The sequence below is a fragment of the Nesoenas mayeri genome (assembly GCF_963082525.1).
Source record: "Nesoenas mayeri genome assembly, chromosome: 17".
NCBI lineage: Eukaryota > Metazoa > Chordata > Aves > Columbiformes > Columbidae > Nesoenas > Nesoenas mayeri.
In genome coordinates, this window is record NC_137565.1 from 10,666,757 (window position 1) to 10,692,364 (window position 25,608).

General features: G+C 53.1%; 1 protein-coding gene across 4 annotated transcripts in view; it reads right to left on the reverse strand.

Annotated features, from left to right (window-relative positions):
• Positions 1-25,608, reverse strand: part of SRRM4 (serine/arginine repetitive matrix 4) — a gene marked incomplete at both ends in the record, with an annotated part of 67,506 nt that extends 41,898 nt beyond the window's left edge. For 2 of the 4 annotated variants that reach the window (XM_080355314.1, XM_080355313.1), the window contains 2 exons: positions 3,802-3,908; positions 18,789-18,881. In XM_080355314.1, coding sequence (XP_080211440.1) covers positions 3,802-3,908; positions 18,789-18,875 — 194 coding nt within the window. Of the gene's footprint in view, positions 1-3,801; positions 3,909-18,788; positions 18,882-20,303; positions 20,551-25,394; positions 25,483-25,578 lie in introns of those variants that run through there. The other 2 variants (XM_080355316.1, XM_080355317.1) reach the window with 2 other exon arrangements.

A 25,608-nucleotide genomic window follows, 5' to 3' on the forward strand; every position in this document is an offset into this window, starting at 1 on the left:
AAGATACCCAGAAAAAGCACTATATCATAAGCAGAAATGATACCATACATTTCTAGAGTATCTGTTTGCCCACAGCACTCCCAACTCCGGGGCGGTGACTCTGCAAGGAGCCATGGGGACGATGCTATGGGGCACAGGCAGCCCCCCCATCTCCCTTGCCCAGAGCATACTCTGGAAACAGCATCCTCAGAGCCCCAGCAGATACTGCCCACCCTGCGAGACCACTGCCAGCAGCAAACAGCCAGTGGTAACTTGTCCCGTGGGCATTGCAATAAATGCTGCCCTGGGCTATTTGCAGGTTCAAGTGTTTGCACCGAAACGGGTGCAGTAAACTTCAGCAGGGAGAGCAGGTCCTAGGACTGGAACAGGGAAACTGAGACTTGGAGGATAGCAGCAAAATTTCCTCCAAAGCAAAAAATATAATTCTTCCTTAGCTCCTCTGGCATGATTTTTTAAGAACACAAAGGGCTGAGCCTGGGCTTCCTCCACCCTGCACGGGGGCTGCACACAGAGCTCTCCCGGAGGCTGCTGGACCCGCAGCATCACTCGCCCTGCCCGGCTCCACAGCTGCCTGAGCCACACGATCAAACACCCAGCGCCCCCTCACCCCACAAACCCCCCACTTGGGCCCCAAATCCCCAGGAAAGCTGAGAGGGACCTACCTGGCTCAGAGCAGGTGGGGGTGCTCAGGAGCCCCAGCCCTGCCTTCTCCTGCTTTATCCTTTCCCACATTTAAAGAGCCCAATCTCCCCATCCCCTCCTGTCCCCCGGCTTTGATTTTGGGAGTGATGGAGGAAAGCGAGCGGTCCCTGCTCTGGGTGACCGCCGTGGGGGTTCAGCTGCTGTCAATGAGGACGAGCTCTGGGGCTGAGGGAAGGACTGATCAGCAGGATGAAGCCGTGTATGCTCAAGAGGGGTGGGAAAGGAGAAAATGTGTTTAACTAGGATTAAATTTTAATCTGCTCCCCCTAGTAGAGAGAAGAAAGCTGAGTTTGTCCTGGAGCTGCACAAATCTTTTTCTATAAACACTGAATTTATTAATTATTATTATTATTTGGCTTGTATGTGGTGGGAAGAGTCAGAGCCTGGTTTTGCCCAAACCGCCCCATTCCCACCTGCACGCAGCGCTGGCGCGGTGCCGCTCCACCCACTCCCCAGTCAAACAGGTTTACTGCAAATGCAGAAAATCAATAATTATCTTTGGAAGTATTCATTATCACTCAAGAGTCAATAAACAAAGGCTACAAGTGCCCTCTATTCATGGCACTTCAGAAGCACCTACCAATTATTCCCTTGATGAAGCCAGCCCTGCCTGGCAGGAGAGGGGTTCTCCATTGCTGCTGCCTGCTGCAACGTCTTCCTGCTTCGGCCAGGGAGGAGGAGGTGGAGGAAAGGCAAAGGGCTTCTTGCTTAAAATCACATTTGCAACTGAGATGTGAACCCGCAAGGTGGTGCACGGCTTTGTTTCGGATGCTGCAGCAGATGCAGATGGGTGCAGAGATGGTCTGGCCATAGGGCTGCCTGGGTGGGGGGGCTGGGAGATGCTCGGTGGGGCTGGATCTGAGCTGGTTTTCCCAAGAAAGGTGGCACCAAGCAGGCTGTGGGGTGGGGGCTTGGTGACGGCCAGGGGACAATGTGCAGCAAAGGACAAGGCACTTGCCAAAGGTGTCTTTTTTCTGTCCTTCCTTTCTCTGCCCATGGAACAGCTATTTCACCCATGGGAAATGTGAGAGCATACACAGCCCCGGGGCTCCTGCAAGGCTGTTATGGCCCCTGGGATGGGGGACAGTGGCAGTAGCCGCTCTGTCCTTTCCGTCACTGGGCAATAAATAAGGGAAAGGCTGGAAAGCGGAGCTGCAGTTTCCTCGCAGAGCACCAAGGCCGTGGGCACCGGGGTGCATCCATCTCCAGACAGGGCCACCCATCAGCACCTGGCTCAAAAGCTTTGGGATGCTGGATGTGATGCACCCTGGGATGGTGGGAGGAGGAGGGAGGGAGCTGATGTTGGGGAGATGCAGCTGCACTCCTGTGATTTGAGACAATGAGGGTGCCCATGTCCCCTCCATCAGCGCAGGGTGTCACCCCCAGGCCGCAGGACATACCTGGCCAGACCCCAGCAGCCTGGCAGAGTCCCAAGACATGTCTCCCTCATCTCCAGAAGGACATCCAGGACCTGCTGAGCCCCCACGTCCCTGTCCCCAGAGCCACCCATGGTAGCAGGACCAGGCGTCCCCCACCCCAGCTTTCTGCTACAGCTGCGGGGGCAGCTGGCTTCTCCATGCACAGGAGGAGGCTCTGCAGCTCACCTGCCTAACAAAAGTGCTTTTTCCTCCCTGGTCACCTACCAGAGCCGCCCAGCCCCCGTATTTAGGCAACGTCAGATGAAAAGGCGTAGGGATGGATAAGTGTGAGCGTTCGCAGGCAAAGCCATTTGCAGCTGCTGGAAAGAGGGGAATGAAAGGGCAGGAGCAGAGCGGGGGGAGGAAAGTCAGACCGTGGCCTTTTCTTCCTTTGGGCTCTAAAAAAAGCTCCAGAGCGGACAGGAAGATGGAGGGATGGAGATGAAAATGTAATTTTTCCCCTCCGAGGCGCAGTGGCCGTGGTGGCGAGCCGGCCCCCGGGGACCGCGCGGCAGAGCTGCGCAGCCGCTGCTGCTCTCCAAGTGCCGCTGCCGAAAGGTCAAACGCAGCTGGCGGAGGGGACAGAGGGGGACACGGGGGACAGAGCCGCACGTGTCTGGGCAGGAGAGGCAGGGCCCAACATGCCAGCCCAGGAGCAAATGCAGCAAAATCCCTCGCTGGGGGGATGAGGTACAATCCCCACCTCTTCAGTTTGGGCTCAGACCTCAAAACCCATTTCGCACCATGAGCCCCTCGTCCTGAGCCTGCTGGGAACAGGGAAGATGCTGCCTGAGAAAGACAGAGCTGCCCATGAACCCGAAGTTACTGAACCCGACCTGCCCAGGGTACGCTGATGAGATGAGCAATTTGACTCCATGCAGCCACTTCTCATTGATGTATTTTTTAGTCTGGCTTTATTCTTTTCCCCTCCTCTGGGTTATTTCTCAGTGGTAGCGGCAGCCGTGGATGGAGGAGCCCTGTTCTGCCCGCGCCGCGGGGGAGAGAAGCAGGAGGGAACAAAGTGCCGCGTTCCGGCTTTTACAGACTATTACTTGTAACAGAGAGGAACAAAAATACTGTCAAATAAAGCACTTGAGGGCACCAGCCTAAGCGTTAAATAGGCTTCTGCTGAAAAGCTGCTTTGACTGAAAAAGTTCCATGATTTGGATGAGAGGTGTTACCCTGCTTGTGAGAAAGCCCGAGCTTTGGTAAAGCTGGGGGGCACAGGCAGCGCCATCCCGGGAATGGGGCTCTCAGGGTGCTCCCTGCTTCGCTCCGTCCCACCAAACACTCACAGGTGCCTCGGGAAAGCACTCAGACCCCTAAATTTTAGGCTCCCCATCCTATCTCCACAGAGCAGTTCTTCCCCTGCTAAACATCTGGAGCATTTTGCAGCAATAATGGGCAGCACGACTGCTCGTGCGTGAACTGCTCCGGAGAACAAACGGAGAGTTTGGGGGGCAGACATTTCCCATTAAGACGCACTAATGAAATGTGAAAATGTTTTACTGTGCTGTAATTTTATATATGTTCGAACTCAGCCACAGCTGCAGCGCTGTTCCGTTTGTGGCTAATTTAAGTGCCAATTAAACTGGGCTAAATTACAGCTGAGTACGCCGTGGGAACTGATGTGACAAGGGACGTGTCCAGGAGCCCCAAATCTCGCTGACCTCACCGTTACCTTTCGAGCTGGTTTGCAAGCCGCATCTCTTCAGGTCTGAACGCTGCATCCCGCACATCGCCAAAGCCACCGATCGTCCCGGCTGCCCCCTGAGGAGGTCGATTCATCTTGGAAAAAAAACCAAAACAAGCCAAAACTAAACTCATTTTTCTGGCGAGTGGAGGAACTGGTGGGATTTTGCTCTTCTTTTCGGGTAAAGGAAGGAATAAAGTACCTAAAGGCTGGGGTCATGCTCTCTGGCCTCACCATCAGAGCATCCCGAGCGGGGCCGGTGGCTGCAGCCAGGTCCTGGGTCCCGTTAGCAGGGATGTCCCATGTGGTTTAGGGTGCAGGGCCTGTTCTCAGCAGTTTGGGGTTGGTATTTTTCCTGATTTAGTTAGCTGACAACAGCTTTAGGATTTGCTCCGGTGAGAACAGCTCAGAGGGTTTCAGAAGAGCTGCAGGTTGCCATTTGGCACCAGCAGCCCATGGGGACCTGTCAGCTTTCCTAAGGGCATTGTGGGTTTTTTAGTTGATTTAGGCAATTACAATAAATCCCCTGTGGCCCCTGGTTTCCAGCTGTGCCAGGTTAGACCCACATGAGCTCAGGAAGAGCAGGGCTGGCATCCTACCACAGCCTGTGGGCATGGCCCTTGTGCCTAGGGGTACCCCATGCGCACACCCCCCACCTTTCCTCCAGCCAGATGGCACAGAATTTCCGAAAACCTTTTTTAAATACCTACACCAAAAAGCTCTTTTTAATACCTACCCATATGTGTATATATATATATATATATTTTTATGGTCAGCCAGGGAGCCGAATCGATGGCACAGACCCCAGGCAGCGGCGCAGGATCCATTCCCAAAGCACAAACCCAAGTGGGGGACAGACTCCAGTGAGGGCGCCTGTCCGTCTGTCTGTCTTACAAGTGCCCGTTAACCAGGCCATGCCTCATAAACTCCAATTAGCGGGCAGGTCGTTTCCATCAGCCACCATGGAACCCCGGCAGCTCCCGGTGATGCCGGTTCGGCATCGGCACCATGGATCCCAGCGCCCCAGAGCAGCCACGAGCTCCTCTCTAATTAATCCAATTACAACGTCACATTGGCAATGCAAACAGTGGATTAATTGCGGTTTGCTCCAGGTGAATGGCAGGCGGAAACGTTCCCGTGTTCAAACAGTTGTTGTTTGTTATTAACTATGAAAAGCCCGGCCTGAAAGCCGGCCAGCGAGGAAGGCTGTCCTGCAACCAGCATCATTCTCCCTGGGAGAGAGGAGTTTGCCCCTCCCTGGGCTAGATGAGCACCTGCGGAGCCTTCACATCACTCCTGCAAAACAAATCCATGCCTAAGACTGACAAAACAAAGATTAGGGAGGTGACGGCAGCAGTAGGAGTGTGGAGTGGAAGGTTGCTTGCTCTTGGATATATTTTTTTTAAATAGAATAAAAAGGAGATTATTGGAAACAATTAATTGTTCAGACTGTCAAGAAGATGAAAGTGTCAGGAGTAAACAGATGCTGGTCACGATTCAGCACTCATTAAGGCAAGAGAACGATTCATTTCATATGCATGATTAACTCCTGGCCACTGACAATTTACACAGCAGATGATCAAAAGAGAATTAATTATTCCCCAAATCAGGCTGCTGCCAGCCCTGCCCCGGTCCCCACCGGTGCTACTGATGGCACAGCCCGTGGCCCCCAAAAGCAGGGCCACCACGGTTGTGCCCAGACCTGGCCGTGTGCTCCCTGCCCTTGCCTGGGGTGTTTGCTCCCAAAAACCCCCACCTGCCCTCCCCACCATCGCACAGCATCGCAAACATCTCCCCAGCTGCACCCACCAGGCACCTCCAGCACCACCGCGTCCACCCTCGAAGGGGTTTCGTGCCACCCGGAGCAGCACAGGCAGGTATCGGCTTTCTGACACCAGCCGATAATCTCCTCCTCCCCCAGCGGTAATTAACCCGGGAAGGTTTCTCTCCACTTGACACCTTTTCTTTCCTCTGTGATGGATGGCGTCTCTCTCCGTTACAAATCCATGCCGTAATTAAAGGAAGGAACTCCACTCCCTCTACCTGATTTATTTTTTAATACAGTCCCCCTTTTGATCTCGTCTCTCTCTTAATTAAATTACGAGCTGTGAATCAACACCCTGCTACTACAAAAGCGGTTCTGCCTCACTCGCTTTCCTCCACCGACAGGGAAATACTGTCTGCAAATCTTGCTGACGGGGAATCGCCGAGAGGTTCACGAAACACCAGCTCTGCTCTTACTTGGATCTTATGAGGAGCACGGGGGCTGGATCCTGCAGGGCAGCGGGCTCTTGGAGAGCAACCATGACCCCCCTAGAACTGGGGGTGCAGAGCAGCGGGTGATGCTGTGGGGTGATTGCTTTGCAGCTGCCCCATGTCCCTGGGGGGTTCTGGGGCAGCTGGGGGACCCCATCCCAGGCATCGCTTTCCTGCCTGCGCTTGGTCCCAAAACCCTTCCCAGAAATGACTCCTGGGCTCTGTTGTGCTCTTCCCTCTTTGGGAACAGAACTGCTCCAGTGCTCCAGGGCTTATGCCATCCTCGAGCACCCCAGCGCTCGCGGGGCCCATCCCTGCCATGCCAGAGCATCCCCGCTGTGCTGTGACACCCTGCATCCCCTGCCCCGCCTCCTCTGAGCCCCCCCTCTCTACTTGGAGGCCACCACCAAGGGAAAAATCGCATTGCAGCCACTTCACACAGCCCCAGCACAGCCCCGGTCCCACAACGGGCACCGGCACAGCCGATGTGCATCCTCACGGCTGTCAGAGGGTCGAGGAAGCTGCACGGCACCGGGAGTATAATGGCGTAATAACTCTTTTCTGCACAGTCTGGGCGATGGCAGAGCTTTTAATGAAGGATAATGGTGTTTTGCATTTAAATATACTGCACTGTTGACTCATGACTGCAGCATCACCGGGACGGGAGGAGTAAATCAGGGAGGGCAACTGCTTGGAGCCTCATCCCGCTGGAGCATCTCCTGCAGACACCTTGCGACCGAGGAGAGGCTGGGGTGACAGGCAGAGCCCCGGCGAGGGGACAGGGACCCGCACCCTCCGCCTCATCCCCCCGCCGAGTGCAAATGAGCCTGATGCTAATTTAATGAACTTCTGATGATTATCGCTTTTATTTTTAAATCTGAATTCCTGCAGGAGTCACCTTCAGCAGGGAGAGGCGGCCCGTCTCCGAGGCGGCGGCGGGATGAATTGATTGCCTGTATCTGATTAGCAATTACACTCGGCGCACTTCAGCGGTAAATACTGTCACCCTGGGCTGGGGACGAGGCGATGGCAGATTGCGGCGTCCCTGGGGAGGGTGCTGGGGGGGGCCCAGGAGCAGCACTTGGGCACCTGGATGATGCTGACACCCACCCTGGGCTCGGTGCCCGCACAGCACGGAGCAAGAGGCCACAGGCACCTCTGGCTGGAGGGGACAGTCCCTAAAATAACTTGCTTCCCAAAGATTTTTGAGGCTCCAAGCCGCTCCCTCCCCCGGGATAACCGTCTCCTTCTGCTGAAGCCGCCGGGCTGGTGCTTACGGGCTCTTATGAATTGTGTCTTTAATATCACACTGGAATATTTGCCCTATAAATTCTTAAGAGCAGATTTATAGACGAGCCATTACTGGCATTACAGAGTATTAATAAATCAGTTAAACCTACAGAAAAAAAAAATGCATTCTGCTCGTCTATGCTGGCACAATAAATGTATAAGAAGGGACATGAGGCAGAGTCCTGCAGCTGGGGACAGCGGTTCCTGGCCACTACGGCAGCGGGGACATGTGCTGTGTCCCCTGGGCCACCTGCCCTGCCCCTGGAAGCCACCAGCCACCCTTCCCTGGGGGGACGTGTGACACACGTGGCTGAGCGAGCTGCGGATCAGCTCCGGCGGCAAAGCTGTGGATCCCCTGGTCCAGGACACAGCAGACGCAGGTACATCGCAGTTCCCCAGCCAGCAGGGGTGTCCCGGGGCAAGTGGAGGGTTTCTGCACACTGGAGCTGGCACTGAGGTGCTCAGGAGGACGGAAGGCACATGGGGGATGATGCTCCGACAGCGCTGCCTCCTCCGTTTCGGGAGGCGAGCTATTTGCATCGCCGGCTGCTCGTAGCGCACACGCTATTTCTGGAAGAGCCTGGGTTGAGAAAAGCCATCTGGAGAAAGGCGGCAGCCGAGCCGCATCTCCGGGAGCAGCTGGCCCTGCGCTGGGATCCGGTGCCTTCCGAGGGCTCCGATGCGCAGGGAAAATGCAGAGTCTGCCCTTGGTTCCCAGCTGCAGCATCCCGCAGTCACATAGACCAGCTCAACTGCTTTGCCCCCTAATTCAGAGCGAAGCCCAGTGGCTTTATCCCCACGCATGCCCTCAGCTGCTTCCAGCCTGGGAGGTGCTCAGCTTCCCTACCACACTGTTCAGACCTGGAGATGCCATAAAACCAGATCCTGGCACCAGTCCCATCACAGTGGCCACATATAGCGTGGTGTTCTGGCTAACGTGGTGCACTCTGGTGCCACTGAGCCCCCGAGAGAGCGGGACATCTCCCAGGGAGGGTAGGGGGAGACAAACAAAAAATGTGATATTTTTCTCTGCCGCCAAGCTCATCAGTGCTGGCTGGCTGGGTTTGATTAAACCTCTCATTTAGTACATTTGGGAAGAATGTAATTTAGTTACCAGCTCAAAAGCAAATAAGACCCACGTGAAGGGTCTCAGAGCATCCATTTCCCCAGAGCCACCACGTGCCAGGGCAGGATGGGCCAGGGGGTGACAGTGACACCTCAAAGTATCCTCAGCATCCCCATCCAGGGGCTCACAGGGTTCTGGCCCCTCCACTGAACGTTCTCCAGCTCAGGACGTGGCCTCGTGGCTCCCATGCTGTGCAGGGGCTCCCGGGGGAGGCAATTGCTGGGGAAGAAGCTCTGCTCCCCAAAACCATCTCCACAGGCCTGTTCACGTGAGCACACACACTCTGAGGCTCTGGCAAGCTCCCAGCTCTTTGCCTATTACTTTTAGATGAGCTGGCTATTTAAACAGCACTTAAGTGTTACAGCTGCTGGGCTGTAAAGTGTCTCCGTGACACGAGCCCCGGTTCCCAAGCACTCTAAAAAGCCTCTGTGTAAAAGAAATTAATAACAAAGTGAATTGTACTTGAATTCAGCTTCTGGAGAGATAAAGCGTTGGCGGGGGGAGCAGCAGAGTAGAGGGAGAGGAGTTTAACCTCCCCGGGCACTGATGGACGATTCCAACTTCAGAGCATCACAAACCCATGTCAGATTAAAACCGAAATGTGCTGAGGTCCACCAGGTTTGTTACCGGCGGCGTTGGGTATCTGAAGTCTAATGTCCCGATGTCAAACGATTGCTTTCTCAGCAGGCTGGTTTTTCTTCCCAGCCCAGCGTTCGGCAGCCGGGAGGGATGGAGTTACCTCCTGACACTGGTGGGGGTTTGGTCAGGTCTCGCCCAGCAGCCAGCGATCGATGCTCAACCATCTCTGGCTTCAAGCTGCTCCTGGCTGATGGTGTTTGTTCGCTTTGTGATGGACAGAATTGGGGAAAGCTCAAGCCTAAAAATCCTCTCCAGTCTCAGCTGGAGGCTGCCAGGCTTTCATCCCCAGCTTTGCCAAATCAATGCAGCAGCAGACAAACCCACCAGCCCTCCACGGAGCCGCCCGTGACCCCAGCAAGCACAGAAAAGGAAAAAGGGTTATTTTAAAAAGATGCAGGTTTGCAAGGGCTATCCATAATAAACTGCATGTCCTGTGGGCAGGAACAGGAGGCCAGCATGGAGAGAGAGCATCTTCGTGGACTTCAACCCTGAGAGGGATGTAGTTTCTTCCCAGTTTTCGGCTGGTGTTTTTGGGGAGCAGCACCGCTCGTCTGCAAAACACCCCTGGCTGGGGAAGCACCAGTGGTCGGGATCTCGGCATCACGGCTCCCCCAGACACTGCCTGGCCACCATCAGTGGTGATTAATGAGACGCCTGAGCTGCCGCTCAGCACTGGGATGAGTCTGGAAGTGAAGAAGATGTATTGGGGGAAAAACACTCATGGGAGAAGAAAAGGGCCAGACTGTCAACTCCAAATGTCACAGACCCTGCAGAGAGACTGCAGTCCCCACCTGGATGTCATATCAGCTGGTGTCCCTCCCAAGTACCATTTGTTCCCGGTTTCCAAGGGGATTTGTCACACAGGTGCCTTGCAAGTGTTGGAAGAAAAGAGAGGCAGGAGCTGGTCCCAGCTGCCCATGAGGAGCACCATATTGTCATTCAGAGCTGGGATCTTACCTCCAAATCCCTCTCTCTTTGACAAGAACAGAAATCATCCACTCAATCTTCAAACAGCAGTTAAAAGCCTTTACATCACTCTCAAGATTAATTAGCAGCTAAATAATAATCCAGGATAAGTCTTATTGGGCATAAGTACAGTGACACGGTCAGCCAGTGATGTGGGGGATCCAAGTCTGGAGAAAGCTTCATGTTCCTGGTTAAATCCAACATCTCCCAGGCAAACACAGGCTCTTCCCATAATAAATAGCAGAGCCAGGAGTTAATCCTCACCTGAGGAACATTTCAAACAAAACCCACCTCAGGCAGAGGGTCTGTTTGCTTTACATGTATTACCACACAGGGGAGCAGCAGAGCTCTGGTCACTGTTGGCCAACCCAAGTGCCCACCAAGGAAAAGCATGGCTGACCCTGGAGTGAATGGGTTATGGGTGGCACAGAGCTGATGCTTGGACGGGAGGCTCAGGAGAGGTGCATGAATAGCCCGAGAATGACCATTAAATAGAGGCACACCATGTCACACCTGGGACATCCTCAAATGCAACTGGTGGCAAGCAGAGAAGAGGCTCTGGAGGCTCCTGGTGATGCTCTTGTACCGTCCTTACATACCACAGCGGGGCACTGAGCCCATGGACCTCCAGCCTGGCTCAGAACAGCCGCCTTTCTGGCTCCCATCTGGAAATGCTGTCACTGTGTGGTGCAGGGTGCTCCCCAAACCTTGCAGCCCCACTTGCACAGGGATGCTATTTCTTTACTTCCAACCCCCGCTTTCCCGGGCACCTCCAACTCCCAGGAAGAAAAATAAATAATCAGCTGCAGCAAGCTGGCTGCACCAGAACATTTATTTCTTATAATGCATCATTTATTTTCAATTATTGTGGTACTTTCCCCCTGCCCTTCCTCCCTCCCTCCTTGTGCATTTGGCAGATTGCTGATGGAAAGTTTGCAGAGTTGCAAAAGAGCCGCAGCAGGAGCAGCAGCTCCAGCATAAGGTGAAGGGACAGATGTGATGGGGACAGATGTGACAAGGACAGCACTGGCACCCCTTACAAAGCTGGGAGGGGGTCAGGACAGACACCTCAAGTCCCATGGGTCAGATGCGGAGATCTCCCAGCTCACCTCCAGACTCATGTGCTAAAGGAGGTGACAGCGGCGAAGCAAAGGCGGTGACAGTGACACCGCAGGGGAGGGCATGAGAGCAGCACCATGGGCATCTTCTCCTTCTAGACGCAGTTCCACCACCCCTGCCGAGCACCCACCTTCCCTCCCGTTCCTCTCCTCCAGGACCATCTTGCCATCTCTGCCCCCCATGTGCACCCCAAACAGCTTTTTGATTCCCAGGTCTCTCTCAGTCAAAGCCCTTTGGAGATCTCTGACATATCATGAAGGATTTTCTAATGGGGTTCAACAGATTCTAAGATTTATATCAAAAAGGCCCAATTTATTGAATTAATGCTGCAGAGCAAAACCATGGCTGCTTAACAACTGGAGTATCAGTATTTTACAGCAACATAACTAATAAGGCCATTAATACAAACTGGGCTCTCTCCTGACATTTATATCACTGTAAATCTCTCTCTCAGCACTGGAATTATTTATGCCATCCCAGGCACTTGAGAAACGCTGTCGTCCTTTATCAGGCTGAAAGATTTAAGCCAAGAAATGACGAATATAAATGCAATAAAACAAAAAGAGTGGGGACAGGCCCCCAATACAAAAATGGGGAAATGGGGCTGTCCTTTGCTTTCCTGTGAGACCAAACCCATCCAGTGTACCTGTCTGCAGCTCCCCACATGCACCAGGTTTGCTCTGAGCAAAGAAAATCTGAGTATTTCAATAGAGATCATGGATGCAGCTGGTCCCCTTCTCCCCACATCCCCTTCAGAAGAGACTGCCCAGCACAGCCCCAAGCCCGGGGCAGCCAGGGGGGCTGAAAGGGTGAGAAAGGTCTAACTCCCCCCTAAAAAAACCCATCCCCAGCACTAACCAAGCACTAGGGAAACCACAAGTAGGAAGGAGATCAGGGCAGAAGGGTGGGAGAGCAGAGAAGCCTGACAGACCTCACTGAGTACTAATTATTTCTGGCATTATCTGCACAGACAGATAAGGTTTTCATTAATAAACTTGAAGAAGGGGCGGGAGGGGCAGAGAGAGAAGCGGCAACAGCCGAACCACAACCACCAGCAAAATGCAATCAGGCACAGGGAGCAATTAGGGGCCCGGCCGGCAGCAGAAGCAGCATGGGGGACGTGGGGGACAGTAATTAGCTGCCAAGCCTGTCCCCACTCAGCTTTGTTTTGCAGGCTGCCTCATAATTCACGACACGTTGGAAATGAAATCGTTAGTAATCTTTCGTAGGCAGGGTCTTATTAAACCCACTATCTGCACTTATTTAATTGGAAGCAGATAAAGCCTGGCCAGAGCGGGAAGCAGGGCGAGGGAGATGCAGCAGGACTGCATGGAGAGGACGCAGGATAAATGCAGGGGGACAGGGGGCTGCAGGGGCTCTGCAGCCACCAATTTTGATTTTGATCTATGTGAAGGAGCCCCGAGAAGCAGGAGGATGAGGGAAAGCCCTCAGTTGGCAGGTGGTGTCAGCCAGGCCATGGGCTCCAGGGCAGAATTACGCAGGAGCTCGGTCTGGCCAGATGGATGGGAAATGGGGGGGACCACAGGAGCTACGGCGATGAGCATCTGCAGGCAGGTCCCCATGGCAACGGGGGGGTCCAGCCCTCCCCACCCTGCACAGCCTCTGTCCCCCTTCCCCTGAAGATGCTCACTCCACCCAAAAGAGCACGTTGTAGCACACAGGTAAAACCAGCACAAACCAAAACCCCTTTTCCCCGAAACCACAACTCTCTGGATGATGCATCCATCCCAAACAGCCACCTTGGGGTGACATGACCCCATGTAGCCGCCCTCTCCGTCTCTCCCCCAGCGCTCGCAGGTTCCCGGGGTGACATTTCCATCAGCATCGCTGCTCTCTTTGATCGGCGTTGAAAGGCAATAGCATCCTACCTGACAGGGGGATTTCCAGACCTCCTGCCAGAGCCCTTTGCTTTCCAAGAAGCCGGAGCTCCAACGCCTCTGGCAAACTTTATTCACAGAGGGAGAAAAACAGAGAGAGATTGGAAAGGTGGAGGGAGAATTGCTTTTCTCCATTTACCGGAGCTGAGGCTTTAAACAGCTCCTTTTAAACCGCAGCATTGTAAAAGAGGCAAGAGCCATGCGGAGGTGAAAGGACGATCTTTCTTGAGGCAGGGCAAGGTGCCATCTTGGTAAATATTTAATTAGAAGTCAAACTGCCAGACCAAGTTCTGCCTGCAGAGATTTACCGGACACAAACATCATCTGTTTGGAAAAGTAAGCAGCTCATCAGGAAGTATTTCCTTCTGCTTGAGCCTGAATCCACGCCTAACTGTTTAAAGCCATAGAAGCATTTTCTCTCCTCCTCACCTTTCTCCCCTCCAAAACTGAGCCAAGATTGATACAAACTACAGAATTCCCCCTGGCACAGGGTGGGTGTCATGGGCTCTGCTCTGGGTGGAGGTTTCCTGTCGCCTCGCATCCAACCACGCTGGACATACATGGATGGGCAAACCCTGCCAGCCAGCACAGGAGAACAGAACACACATATAAACCCTGCTTTGGAAGGCAAAACATGCACTAAAGCCTACCCAAGCCAGGATTTGGCCACAGCAACAGTGCTAGTGATGGGTGAGCACAGCCAGGCTTGCAGGACTCTTCCAGATGTCCATCAGCTCTGGAGACCTCAAATGTGGGTGGCCATGGCCACATCCACCTCCCACCTGCTCATAGCCACCATGGGATGGGAGGATCTAAGATCCTCTTTGCTTCCTTCAATGAACTGACCCCAAGATGTGGAGGTTTGGGTGGAAACCACCCCATGCTGGCACAGGGACACCATCAGGTTTCACAAGAACTTCAATTCATCAATAGCTTGGGACCCAGGAAACACAGCTCAAAGTCATGTTAAGAGAGGGTAATGTTGGCTGCTTTACACACCCACAAACATTAAGCTTGCAAGTCAAGCCTATATTTAAGAAATCACTAATGCTTAAGGAGCTAAAAGGCCAGGATGAGCCTCCCTGGGGAGGGAGGTCAGCCCAGCCCTGGGACAGCAATACCCGGGGTAACTTCACATTGCATTGTGCAATACTGGAGAGGGGGAAATATATATATATATATATAAATGTATATATGTATGTATGTATATATGTATGTATGTGTATATATATATGTATGTATATATTTATATACACCCACCATCCCCTATTCTTCTAGGATCTCATTTCTCATACCTTATGGCCCAGCTTCTCACTAAGCCAAATAAAACCTTTCTCCAGATCCTCCTGGTCATAGCAATGACTTGCCCTGCTTGGCTGCAATTAGCTGCAAAAACACACGCAAAAAAATTTGCCCAATTGAAGAACATTTAAAGACCAAAAAATGGAACTGAGCTGCAAGAAAGCAAGCAAAATCCATCATGGCTAATTATTTGCTCTTAATTGTCAAAAAAGATGGATTGATGAAAGGAGTTGGTGAGCAGGACAATAGCAGGAGTGTTCTTGAAGGCAAGCACTGTGATAGGATCTGAAAGCAAGACTTTTCATAATCCAGGGGCTGTTAATTATCTAAACACAGGTCCCTTGGAGCTGCCTGAGTGAAGATTAATTAGTTTTTTAAATAATAGCTAAATTGATACTGGGAAGGAGTTTGGGTTCCAAAATAATGGCTGAAAATTAGCCAGCCTGTTTCTCCATTTCTCTTCTCCACATTCAGGACGACATTTGTCTCTGTTGCTTTTTCAGAAAAGGGCCATTAATCATATCAGCAGATGGTCCTTCCCAACCCCGTGATGTTGCAGAAAGACAAAAGAGAGGAGAAGGAGGAAGCAATCACCCAGCCGTGTTAGGGAAAAAATCCCCCAAACCTGGTGATTAGCAACACACATCTCCCCAGAGAGGGCTGGACCTGTTCATCTGGAGGAACTCTCCTGGAGACGAGGAACATCTCTGACAAGCAGACACCTACAGGAAAGGGATTTGACTGTCTTCAGAACAAATCACCTGCACTAATCCCAAATACCAGGATTTATGTCTCCTGGTTCACCCAAGTTTGACATCTAAGTTGTTACCACCTGCTAAAGCTTTCACCCATGGCTGGACCACACGTGTGTAGGACTCATTCCGTGTGTCCCGGGGGGGTGCGTGTGTGTGCTGGCTTGTCCCTCCATGGTGATGCTCATCATCACCCTCTCCCACCTGGCTGCAGGTTTGGCAGGATGTGCAGAAACATCTGTAGTAGGAACACGTCCTGTGCAGCATCAGCGACAGCTCTGCTGTCACACGCAGCTCAGACCATCCAAGGAGCTCAGGAGCCGCCAGATAAACACAAACACACAGACCGCGATGGCACAACTCTCGTTTCCTAGGAAAACCAACCACAGGAGCCTCAGCTCCTCTGGGCACCCAGCCCTGCCACGGGGATGGTGTTGGCCAGCAGCTTCATGTCACAGCTCCGTGTCACAGCCCAGCGAAGGCGTGGGCGGCTGGAGGCTGCCCATCCATCACACCAGCCCCTTGCCTTGAAAGAGCATCTGCTCCATCACATACACACGGCTAACACGCGTGAAACCCTTTGCAGCATTTATTGATGTACGTTACCTTGGGTTTTACGGCATAATAAATAACAGAGGAGATGCAGACACCCATCCCCTCAACACGGTCTGCACTGCTTTGCCCACTCTTTGTGGCTTCTCAAATCTTACCCAGGATGTCATCGCTCAGACACCCCGACACCCAGACACACCTCCGAGGGACAGAAGGTCATGCTCCCCAGTAGGAAGGCCAAAACCTTGCTCCTTTTCACATGCAGCAATGTTTAGCAAACAGGCATCACCAGCTACCAACAAAAAACGTCTTTCCAAGCTACTCATTATCTTTGGCTGCAAACAGCCACAGCCAAATGATGGCAGAGCTGGCTCTGTTCTCCTCCAACACCTGCCCTGAAGGTGACAGCCGTGCCCTTTGCAACTCAGACATCCAGCACCCTCCTGCAGACCCTCCTGCACACCGCTGCCCCACTCCAACCTCAGAGCTGAGGTCAATAACAGTCACTTTACACTGTCATCAGCAGCGTCAGACCTCAGCAGTTTGTTACGCTACAGAGGAGGCTTAAGCAGCGCTCAGAGGAGAAATCCTGTTAGATACGAGGAGCAGACAACATCCCATAGCAGAGGAAGCTGCTCCATCTCTGGGAGGTTTATCAGTGCAGGTCTCAGGCATCACAGAGCCTCATTAGTCACAGCAGGGCTCCTGCTGCTCTGCCAACCTGAGTTCAACCAGCTCCTGATCAGGAATGACTTCCCACCCATCCCAGCAGCAGATCAAAGGCTGGGCAGGGAGGGGAACACCCCTTGTGGCTGCTGGTCCAGCATCACCCTCAGCTGCTGGAGCACACAGGCTTTGGGCTGTGTAACCTTGTTGTCTTGCTCCACTGCAATGCCTTAGATAGATTAATTGCTCCTGCCATGGGCAAAAGAAGTCAAGCGGATGCTGTCTCCTTGGCCGTTAGTCTGATTTTTTCATCCTTTGCTTACTGTGAGCAATAAAAAATAAATGGCAGCGAGAGTGGCAGCCCCACAGCGCAGCATCCATCGTCACCGTGCAAACACCCAGAACACAGCGAGGAGCACCCATCACTCATGGTGCCCTTCACTGTCCAGCGAGCCACTGATTTACTTTCTGGGGGCTGGGAGAAGCAGTCTGGGCAGCCTGCTGCATCCTGGAGAAAGTCTCCATTTATCTGACCGATCCTGCTCCATCGCAGCCTCCTGGGGACCTCGGAGCCCTGGGAAGTCCTGGATGGTTGCACACATAGCACGGGACAGGCCACCCTGGTGGAGACTTGGACATCGCACAGAGCAGCTCTAGATGTCCAGCAAATCTGGATCTGCTCATTTTGCTTATTTTAACACTCACATGGGGTTTTCAGAGCTCTTCTAGCGCTACCAGCCGTGCTGCAGCAGTCTCACACACCACGCTTTGGGAGAAAAGCATCTGGATGGAGCTTCATTCATTACCATGTTTCCGAGCAGCTCCAGGGATGCTCCACCTGCCCCCAGCGCCGACCAGCGCTTACCCAGCAAGAGACAGCCCTAACCAGACAGAGCTTTGTGCGCCTCAGCCCGCCAGCGGTGGGGAACGATGCTGCTCACCTGCATCACAGCAGGTGCCAGAGGAAGGAGCTCTTGCTTCTCCTGGACAGGCTCAAGATGCTCCATGGGAAAATGATGTGGGCAGGTAACGTGCTGGATTAGGACAGAAACCAAGCCAACCTGGAGCCTGGCTTGGGTGCACGGCTGCTGAAAAAAAAACAACAAAAAAACCCAAACACAACAAATGGAAGAAAAGAGAAATGAGGATTTCCTGCCCCCGATTTGCTGACTCAGTAGTGACTCAAGGGGCTAAATTTAGCTATCAAAGTGCTCGGCAGCGGGGTGAGCGGCTGGTGGCCTCTCCTTCACCTTATCATCAGACCTTTTAAGTAAACCCTTCACCAGCTCAGGAGAGATTCTGCTTGAGCTCCAAGGGATTATAAACCACCTGTGAAAGCTGGAATAAAGCACATGTACGTACAGAGGTACACACAGAGCTTTCTGGTGGCGATGCAAGTCCTGGGAGCGGAGAGACAGCGCTCAAGTGCATCACGCTTGGCAAGTTGTCATAGCAACAGGGACTTTTAAAAGCAATTAGGTGCAGGTTCATCTTCATCTGGATCTCAAAGAGCCCTGGTGCTGTGGGCAGCTGGGGCCAGGGGGTTCCTCGGGGCCAGGGTGTTCCTCGGGGCCAGGGTGCTGAAATATCAGCAGACAGCCCCAAAACAGCTTTAGAAGCTGGTACGACAGCTCAGCCTGGTCAGGGAGAGGGGATGTGGAAAAACACAGAGCCTGCCCTGATTCTGTCCCAGAGGGCAATGAGGCAGAGCTAAAGACTTCCTGACCAAGGAAAAGTAAATATAAATTTCTAAACAGCAACAATATCGTCTTCTGCAACACAGCTTGAGGCAGCTGCAAGCTAAGCTGCCTCTGTGCTTTAATGAGACCCATTCCTGTAAGGCTGATCATTATAGAACCCCCCACAAATCCTTCACTGAGAGATTCCCAGCTAAGCCCAGCTTGGAGAGCCGCTCGCCGGCCGCACTGCTCAGGGCTCACACTGAGCAGCGTGTGATCAGAGAGCAGCTCCTGCTCCTCTCCAGTCACAGGGACCTGCCCCACGCTGCCCAAACGCTGCTGCTGGACCCCGGCTACGCAGGGACCAAGACACATCCACACACCTTCGCCATCACACGGGCTGAAGGCATCATCCCTTCTCCACAGATGACACCACCACATGCTCCGCTTTTCCAATTCCAATAGCATCACTAAGAGCTTCGTCTCTCCCCGTCTCCCCGCCTTTTATTTTCATACCCTAAAACTCAGTTCCTCCTCCTCCATGTTAGAAATTCTGCTTAAGTTTCTCATCACACCTTTTCACTTCCCTTCACTATTTCTACATGTTCCATGCTCCATACTGGATGAAGTGCTGTTGATTCCCAGTTTCCCCTTCCACTTTCCACCTCTATTTCTACATGTGCTGCTCACTATGGCCACTCAGGCCAGGGACATGTGCTCTGGCACTCACTTGTCTAGCAGGTGACATTCCCCTTTGCATCAGACAGCTTCTACAAGGCCCTGAGAGCCACGGACGTGTGGGCGATGCTGTGTTCATGCCTTGTTTTAAGATCCAACCTCCTCTTATTTATGGGCTAGAGAAGGGGTTGTAGCATTTACTAGAGACTGGGCTGAGCAGCAGCATTTCAGCTGCTTCCTCCCGCTCTGGCGAGAGAAGGGGGTAACGCACATCTGCAGAGCCGAGATAAGGTAATCGGGCACCTCCACCGCCTGGGATCTTAATAAAAGAGAGCTGGCTGGTGTGATCCTATCACCACACAGAAATATCTGCGACTTCATCCTCGACTGTAAAGTGAACCAAAACAAACTGAATGAGCAGGGCGGTCAGGTTGGGCTCTGCTGCATGGCAGGACAGGCAGGGAATGAGGGACCGCTGCTCCCCGCACAGCTGCAAGATGCTCATCCCAGCGAGGGGTGGAGAGGGCTCGGCCAAAGTGACAAGGGAGCTCCTGGTGTGTGTGAGGAGGTTACAGCAACATGGCAGGATGCTGCTGCAGGGTGTGAGGGACTAGAGAGACCTCCTGAAGGGCCAGGGATGGGATTCAGCCTCACATCCCAAGGGACACGCAGCCCAAGGATGCTCCTGATGGTCACAGAATCATAGAACGTCCTTAGTTGGAAGTGACCCACAAAGATCAGAGTCCAACTCCTGTCCCTGGACAGGACAACCCTGCAGTTCACACCATGTGTCTGAGCACATTGTCCCATCTCTTCTTGAACACTGTCAAGCTTGGGGTGGTGACACCTCCCTGGGGAGCCTGTTCCAGTGTCCACCACCCTCTGGGTGAAAAACCTTTTCCTAATGTCCAACCTAAACCTCCCCTGGCACATCTTCCTGACATTCCCTCAGGTCATAGCACTGGTTGCCAGAGAGAAATGATGCAGAGGCCTGGCAGCCAGATTTAACCCAGCTCACAGAACTGCCTCCCTCCAGGGACATTCGGGACCTCGAGTCACCCTGTCCCCCCAGGCCTGGCCAGCATTAATGCTCATGGGAAAACCTGTGGCAGCTCTGGGCTGTAAGAGGGGACCGGGGACATTCAGGCATCGAGGGATAGCAGCAGCAGAACACAGTTCTGGCTTAGTAATGAGTTTTGCATTGTGCTGCATTAAATTATCTTTTACGCTGCTACACTTCAGCTAATAGAAAATATAACAGACAAGCAGCAGCAGATAATTTCTTTATTTGGTAGCTGTCAAGGGAAAACAGACTCTTATTTCAGCCCCTCTGCTACTAACGTGAAGGCAGGTTTGCAGGTACACCAGGTGCCCTGGGAAGAAAGCTCAGCTGCGTTTGTCTGTCAGCAGCACCAGGGCGTCTGTCCTGGCTGGGTGGGAAGAAACAGCCCCTGCTCCTAATGCAGCTCCTAGCTGGTTAAGGAAAGATAATTCTATTTAAAGAGTCACAGCCTTTCTAACCTACCTGCCTTTGAAAGAAAAAAGCACCCACCTAAATATATCTTACCAGAATTAGAGCTTTTAACCTGTTTGCCTCCTGCAGCCCATTGTCCAGCACGACAAGAGCTGTTTCTTTGGAAATGGTACGTTAGCTAATTGCTGTTTGAAGTCTTTCCTCCCATGGAGCAGCTCCGCAGCCCAGGAACAAGCGCGCTGCAAACAGGCTTTCCAAGGCATCGGCAGGCACAGGGCTGGATCCTGCTCGCTGCAGCAAAACACAAGGCAGAAGGGAGAGTAGCTGAGCTTGCCCCGTCTCTCCCTTTCACTGGCAGGATTCCCTGAGGAGCAGGAGGAGATGCCCAGGGAGGAAGGGATCCATCCACCCCCAGGCACAAGCGTCCACCCCAGCGCGAGGCGGCAGAGGAGGCAGCTCCACCGCCAGGGCGCTGCCGTTCCCAGAGCAGCCCCATCCCTCTGTGCTCCAGGGCTGGGGATCCCCGGCCTGAAAACACACGCATCCACATGTGACAATGTCCTTGCAATGGACTGAAACCTCTGGATGGGCAATGCTAATTCAGATTTGTTCTGTCCTAGTCCTCAGCTGCAGTCTGACCAGGCTTTCCAAGGGGGAAAGCCACCCGCCTTTCAGCTACACTTGGATGGAGACTATTTTTGGGCTCTTTGCTGGCACACAACACCGCTGTAAGCAATCGCCTCTGAGGTTAATTACACTACATTCTTCAGCGAGGTCTCTGGAGGAGCAGGATTTCCTTTTCTCCACATTAAGCCCTTTTATTAACACTCCGATAGATCTCAACATCATGGTGCCCCCGCAACGCGACCCATCATTCTGCCGGCAATAACAGCGGGTCTATTGCAGGAGATTAGGGGTGAGCTACAGAGAATTGCAAACAGTCGAGAAAGCAATAAGAGCAGAACAAGTTTAGAAATTGTCAGCTATAGCGGCAACCCCAGAAGTCACGGCCGTGCTTGTGCCCACAGCAATCAGCCCAGCACTGCAAGAGTATCACACGATATTAGAGTCACCCCGGCTCGCAGCATCTCTCTGCCTCATTCAGATGTCTCGGAGGTCTAAGAGGCACCACGAAAAAAAAAAGGACAGTGTTCTCAGTTTAATGCAACATGACTATTTGCTTGCAAAAATGACTTGGCTTCTCTGTCCCTGAACCTTGCAGGTGTTTGTTTAACAGCCTGCATAAATTGAGGCTAATCACAGCTCCGCCAGCTGCCGAGGAGTCCGAGAGCCAGGAGGACATGGCCTCGCTTATCTCGAGTGCAAGCTGAGAGAGCTGCTCCCGGGGGCCAGAGCTAATCTATTCAGCCCCAACACAAATAGCCGGTCTCTCGCGCCTGCAGCCTCGCTGGGGAGGAGTGGAGGACAGGGTCTGAATGGGATTAGAGCGGAGGAGAGGGGCTGCTGCCAGGGATGTGCCTGGGGAAGGGTCTGCCTGCTCCCCCCGGGTCTGGCAGGGGAGCAAACACATCTCCAGCCTCTCGTCCTGTCTGATCTCCCAGCACAATGCAGACGGAGACGGGCACCAGACAGCAAAGCCAACATGCTCCCCCCACCTTGATTCCATCTTGCGGTGACGTGCCACAGGAGGGAAGGGACAGGGCATGGCACGAGGGAACCGAGCGCCACTGACGAATAAACCATTCAGCTCTGGCTTTATGCACCCCAACATGCATAAGGACATGAATTATATATTGAACAAGCCAACAAAAGCTATTTATCTATTAAAGCATGTTTCCGTCACGAACACAGGCTTCTCCAGTGCGGGAGGCAGTTTCCAGACAGCACCGTTCCCTGAAAGCACAGGAGGTTTCCTGGCTCTACAGCAGCCTCACCGGCCTCCTTCATCCACAGCTCCTTGTCACCAGGCACAAGGAGGGGCCAGGACCCAGCAGCAGCAGGTACCACTGGACACGGGTGGTTGTGTCTCACCTGGGAGCCCTGGCAGGACAGGACAGAGCAGCAGCCCCGGGGCAGCTCAGATCCCAGCCAGCCAGAGCAATGGAGAATGGAGCTATCCATGCACCTTTCCCAGCAGACGGGGGAGAGGGCCTCCTTCATTTCCACCTCCTGTCAAACACGACACAGAGGTCACCAGGTACCCTCCTTCCAGCCAACAGTGTGTCAGGACACAGCGCTGCACCTGAGGGCAAAGATGCAGCTCCAGCGCCCACCACCTACTCCCTGGGACAAAGTGGAGTGGTTGGGGGACTCCGACATCTCCTGAAACCACCCCTGGGTTCCCATCACAGGCTGACAGCAGCCATAGCATCGTTTGTTCTCTCTGTCTCCTATTACCCAGCACCTGTGGCATACACCAGCTCCTCTGCACTGACCTGTGCCACCCTTGCTTCCCACAAACATCCATCCAGCAGCGACTGCTCATTTGCACACCATGAAGCATGGCCATTAGCCAGCACAACACAGCCTGCACACCTCAGTGAGCTCCATAGGGACCATCCCTATACATGAAACCTGCTCCCCATGTACCCATATGTCCAAAAGCAGGCCAACAAAAGCCATGGGCTCACCCTCTTGGCATGGCAAGCACTAACGATTTCTGGGCAGTGGTGATAACTTCTGATCACGCTGACATTCACAATGACTAACCCCATAATAAGACCGTGGGCAGGCGGCTGTAAAACACTAATCACCCACTCAACCACTGCTTGTTAGCTGAGCCCAAACCTCCTGCCAGTCCAGTCCCCTGGGACGGGGTCTCACTGTGATGTGGGGGATGGCTCAGCACCATTGGGAACCAGCCCCCTTGCTCCTCTCATTCATTCCAACCTTGTGCTTTCTGGTTATCGTAATAGCCAAATTCCATTTCAGGTGATTATTACACACACAGCTTAAGCTGCTGAAGAACACAGTGGTTAGAGGTTTTAAAAGCAACCCTAACAGTGCAGGCACTTATTCCTGCAAAGTCCAAGTCTTCAGAGGAGCTTTTTCTTTAGCTACCCATATTTAAAGCTCCTTTCCTTACCACCGTGTTAAGAAGCAGCAAAACTGTGGCCAGCAATGAGCCCTTTGACATGGAAAACTGCTCTTGTTGGAACTGGTAGCAGGACCCTCAGTTCCAGTTGGGAAACCAGGTCCTGCCTGGGGTTACAGCACTTTACGGGTGATTTCAGAGGGTCCTACAGCCCCAGAGCAGCTCTCAGGACCGGGAGATGTGACGGGGACCGTGAACAGGACATGGCTGGGCTGAAAGCTGCAGGATCAGGGGCAGCTGGGACTGTGCAAAACAGGGATGGGTGAGAAGAGAGTGCTGAGTTGGTCCCTACCCCAGGAAGAATAATAACCTCACCCAGCCATCTCCCAGGCTCTCTGCAAACAACCTCGCAGCTTGGGAGCGCCCTGCTCTCTGTTCATCTGCTAGACCCTGACATCCAACCCCATCTCCCCACCAACCCATCTGCATCCACAGCTCTTGCTCTTCAGCCGTACGCGTGGTCCAGGAGGCAGAACAAAAGCAGCACCCTTGGCTCCAAGTCCTCAGCCCCTGCTTCCAAGCGGCTGGGTGACCCTTCCTCACTGCACCTCACCTGCTGAAGGGCAGCGCCGCTTCCCCGAGGCCTGGCAGGGTTATCGAGCTGTACTACTTGGCTCCAGAAGGCTTGGGCTGCTCCCTCCTCCATTTTCGCTTTATGGAAATGCATAATAAGATCTCAGTGCAAGCCAAGGAAATTGCGTGCCTTTATCTTGCCAGTGCATTCCCCAGGCTAACCGGGGAGAAGAACACAAGCAACAGCCAGAACGCAATTCTCCTGCAGGCAGCAGAGTTCAGCAGCAAAGAAGTCAGCAGCCCCCTCGCCCCTCAGCTTTCCATTTCATTTGCATTTCATTTTCTGGAGCTGCCCAGCTCAGCGCCTGAACATAAGCCCTGCAAAGGGCAGGAGATGCTCCAGGGCCAGATTCTTGCTCCACAGGTCAACTATGGTGAGAGACAGCATGTTCCCTGCAGTTCCTGCTCACCGCATCACGGGGCATCGCCAAATGCATGAGGAAGAGGTCAGGCTTAAGAAACAAAACCAGAAGCCCCTCCAACAGCATCCTGGCATGCTCAGCCTAGGAAGAAGCAGGTCACACTTCTCCATGGATACCTGGACCAGAGCAATAAATCTCTCCTCTCCCATTCAATAGGAACATCACAGCAGGCAGGCAGTGGTCCAAACTCACTGTTTTTAGAAGCAGGCAGTGGTCCAAACTCACTGTTTTTAGGCACCTGAGAAGCCAGGACTCCCCACCACGAGCTCCCAGAAATTAGCTTTACTCTCCAAACAGCACGGAGCTCACTGCGGCATCAGAAGTTCTTCCTGCAAGATCCTCAATAACAAACGGCCCAGCAGCATGCCAGATGGCTAATAAATCCCGACTTCACACACCACCCGCTCCTGGGAGCGCTGAACACTTCCCATGCCTGCAAACAGGCATTATAGATCAAGCTCAGCTGGAGATGATGGCTGATGGCTAAATCCATTGTGTAGAACAATTGCTTCATTAGCCCGCTGAGCTGGCTACACCGTCAGGGAGACAGGGCCTGCCAGAAGATAAGACAGGGCTATTTTGCAATAATTTGTCTAAGTCTGCATGAAACGTCAGGGTTACAGCAGCTTCTCCAGAGCCAAACCAAGCCAAGGAGCTCAGCACAGCTCCTGCATTCCCAGCCCTTTGCTGGGGGAAGGGCAGCAGCTCTATTTTGCCCTTTTCAAGCGATCCTTGGGACGCATGACAAGACAAAGCCAGCAGTTTGACTCTGGATCAGGTACTTCGATCAATCTCCAATTTCTTTCCCCAAAGAACCATGTGGGACGTTGCCCTAAAGATGGTGCTGCTCTAGATAGCAAGAAGCAATCCACTGGTGCTGTAGCCAGAAAACAGGAGAGCTTCCCCAACCCCAAAACAGAGGTGGCTGCTCCCTCCCACTGCACAACCCAGCCCTGGCAGCCCCAGGTTCTCAGAAACACAGATAAGATGGGATGTGGGGCTGAGGCTGTTGAAATGGCCCTGTCTCTGCCTGGACAGTCTCTGAGCACAGGGCTGGAGGGCAGCTCTGCTCCACAGCCCACCCCACGGCTCTGCCCCACAGCCCACCTCATCCAGGAGAAGCTGATGTCTCACAGGTAAACAGCACAGCATGCTCCAAAGGAATTCATCACAGGGCTTCACATGTCAGCAAAGCTTCAATACAGCATCTCCCAGCAATAGCCTATGCCAGAAAGAGAACAAAAAAATAGCCTTGAGCCATCACGCTGCAAAGATGCCACCTCTGGTGCTGGAAGCTTGAAGGACAGGCATGTGGTACCTTGCTTTCTCATGGCATCATTGATTTCCT